The sequence below is a fragment of the Macrobrachium nipponense genome, chromosome 4, assembly GCF_015104395.2.
Source record: "Macrobrachium nipponense isolate FS-2020 chromosome 4, ASM1510439v2, whole genome shotgun sequence".
NCBI classification, from domain to species: Eukaryota; Metazoa; Arthropoda; class Malacostraca; order Decapoda; family Palaemonidae; genus Macrobrachium; species Macrobrachium nipponense.
This window is the reverse complement of record NC_061100.1, coordinates 24,503,789-24,507,180: the sequence shown is the minus strand read 5'-3', so window position 1 is coordinate 24,507,180 and position 3,392 is coordinate 24,503,789. Positions and strand designations below refer to the sequence as shown.

The 3,392-nt window shown below is 36.4% G+C and overlaps 1 protein-coding gene across 1 annotated transcript; it reads right to left on the bottom strand.

Annotated features, from left to right (window-relative positions):
• Positions 1-311: 311 nt before the first annotated feature.
• Positions 312-1,243, bottom strand: LOC135210797 (hyastatin-like). Its single transcript, XM_064243661.1, has 2 exons — positions 1,090-1,243; positions 312-889 (listed from the first exon to the last, which is right to left on the bottom strand). The coding sequence occupies exons 1-2, from the start codon at positions 1,093-1,095 to the stop codon at positions 422-424; spliced, it is 474 nt and encodes a 157-aa protein (XP_064099731.1). The 5' UTR covers positions 1,096-1,243; the 3' UTR covers positions 312-421.
• Between the last annotated feature and the right edge of the window lie 2,149 nt (positions 1,244-3,392).

Below are 3,392 nucleotides of genomic sequence, written 5' to 3'. Positions count from 1 at the left end.
CCTGGTAAGAAAATTTAAAGAGACGTATTTAGTCTGAAGTTATTGTTTCTTTTCCTTCCTCAGATATCAATTTCAGACATAAAGGAGTAATTTTATTAAAACGGTTTCCAAAGTAATTGCAACTGGTAAAGGTCATCAAATAATCATACGTCCTCACTTTCATGGAAAAGTTCCCTTCCTTTGTGGGCTAAGCATAAATATTTCAGCTTATCTTAGAGTACATACATTAAGAAACAAATATGTAAACGATGTAGATTTACATTTCTTAAATGTTCATCTGGGCACGAATATCTCGGTAAAAAAACGCTGTATCTAAAATAAATATTTATTAAAATTTCATGTCTTTGGTACTTATAAATCTAAAATAAAATACTATTTTCTAATAATGTGTGATAACGCTTCTTAAAAGGAAGATCAGGAATTATCTTCCAAAACCGAATCCACCGAAGCCAGAAGACCCAACTGGGGGTTTGCACACGTGCTCCTCAAGACACCTGTCGTAGCAGCACTTGTCGACACCTCCGCACTTGCTGTCGTTAGAGCATGTCTGAGGAGGGGCGAAGTTCCTGACGGGTGGGCACTGAGGGCGAACGGGAGGGCATACACCTGGCTTCACGAAGGGAATGGTGTCAGGCTCATTGTTGGTCTCGCAGCAGTATGCCTGTCCCTCGGGAGTTCGGCACCAACGTCTGCAGGTGTTGGAAACTCCTCCGAATCCTCCTCCAAAGCCTGGGTTAATTCCACCTCCAAAACCACCTCCAAATCCTGGATCAACTCCACCGAAACCTCCACCAAAACCTTGGTTTAATCCTCCAAAGAATCGCTTATTTCCTGCATTTTTATCCTGTGCAAATGCAACAGCTGTCAAACAGCAGACGATTAATAGTCCCTGAAATGAAAGGGAATAAAATTAGGCAAATCTTTGAGATCTCTATCTATTATCTAAATGAACATTCCACTCTGTAAAATTATTTTAGTTACTTATAATTTTTGAGTAGTCAGAGAAACTTCATAGATATATACGAAACTCTAATAGCCAATTATCATCAAGAGAAATAAAAATATGAAGAGATAAACTCTGTAACTCACCTTCATGTTGTTTATAGGATTCGTATGAGAGGATTCGTATGAGAACTGATTCTTCTTCTTGCCTCGTGAGGAGTGAATGCTGTCTGCCAAGTTCACAGTCCTTTATACCTCACAGCCGCGTTCGGTATTTTTACCGTTCGCGGGAAGCCCCGACGCTTGAACCCTCAGGGCAGATGATTCGTCCATCGTTCATGGCGAACCTGGGAAACACGATCTATTCTTGCTCTTATTTAATAACCATTTTTTTATTTGTCACAATACATTTTGGGAAATGTGGTTAAAAGAATCCTGGTTGTATGAAATATTCTATCTGAAATAAAGAGAATGGTTGCAAAAATATAGATCTTATTCATCGCTTGCTGATGTTGTCAGTACGAATTCAGAAAAAAACTGATGTTTGCAAGTTTTTCATGTTACACTTTCTATCTCATTTAACAGCTACTAAACTCTACTAGAAGGTTTGAAAAGCCATGAATTTAACTTTATTGAAATGTTATAAAAATAAGAATTTAATCATTTCAGGATATAACAAAAACTTCCAACATATATCAGAAGTTGTATCCTTATTGATCTAATTTGTAGGGAAGAAGAAAATATCCGCCTATGATAACTTCCATCATCATAGTTGGAAACTATTTGTAAACCTCTCCTTTCTAGAAAATACCTTTCACCATTTTTGGTTGAATATTACTCTCCAATTAGCATGAGAGGCATTAAAGATGATACAGCAAATCAGTTTTGTCTTAAAGAGATGTGTATAGAATGTGCATATATAGGTGTATATATATATATATATATATATATATATATATATTTACATCATATATATGTATATATATACATATATATATATATATATATATATATATATATATATATATCTGTAATGGGTACATATATATATACATATTTGTATTTGTGTATACATGCGTAATTGTGTATTTATATTATATATAATATATAATATATATATATATATATATATATATATATATATATAGTATATATATACATATATTCACTGTTTGTATTCAGAAACTATAAGGACTACGCATGTGTGAGTGCATCCAAAATAACAAACCGCCAACCCACCGGTTTCGCAAACAGGTTCACTTTCAAGACGCAGAATATGTGAGCGTGAGAGTGAGCCTTAACGGGCTGCTATTGGTCTGGCGTGAAACCCATGACGTCATATCGATGACGTTGAATCGAGTGCCCACTCCTCCCTCTATCGACTCAGCAGAAGACGAGAAGAAAAATTCTTAGTGTCACAAAAATTGCTCGAAAGTTTTCCTTGAGTGCAGAAACATATGCCGACGCTTCGTTTGTTTTATTTCCATTTATATTTTGTTTTTCATATTCTGATTTTCTCTGCCCTTTGCTCTTCTGCTCCTTACCATTAGAACCCCCAAAGATAGTCCTACCCCCTGACAGGATCATTGGGAGGGGAAACATGTTGGCACCAGAGACCACATGGTGATGCAGGCGCAGCCACCCAGCTATGTTCAGTGTCCCACTGGGTCTTCTGAAGGAAAGTAGTCCGCAGCTGGTCCTCCTCCCAGTCTCAGTGTTATTTGCCCTGTTAGTCCATGAGACGCATGAAATGCTATGCAAGTCTAACTAATTGAGGAGTGGGTCATTAAATGTGGGAACACATCTGCCTCTCTGAACAGAAGAAAATTTCTGCAATGAGTTGCAAAGGCATTCATAAAACCCTGGGGACAACAAAGGCTAAGCACTTCCACCCTACCAATCTCCCTAAGGAATATCATAAATACTGTCTGCGAAATAACTTAGGATTGTAGTGAAAAGGTGGTAATTGCAAAAAGCCGCTTTACCCATCCTTCTGTAAGAAGAGCCCATCAAAGGAACGCCGCAAATCACGCTTCCACTGCACCAGGTGTGACCTCGCTGTGTCTCAGCCACTGGGTCCCGATTGTGAGTCAAAGTAGGGAAGTAATAGAAAACTAAACATCATGGCTCATATTATTATCATATTATTGTCATATTATCGTCATAATCTTATTAAAAAGTGTAACTACATATAATTTAGGTCTGAAAATCATAGTTTTATGTCAAAGAAAGTTGACAAAGTCATAAAAATAATTGCCTAGTGGATATTTTTATTTCCAGAGCTAGAAGTGTGTGGCACCTACAGAACATGGCCACGGGACAATAAAAGTACCTTATAAGATATTTTTTCTTAATTCTTATTAGTGGAATAATAATAAATTTTTTCTTAAGCTGAATTAAAAAAAAATATATATTTTTTTAATTTCTTTGGTCAATTTTACTATTTTTCC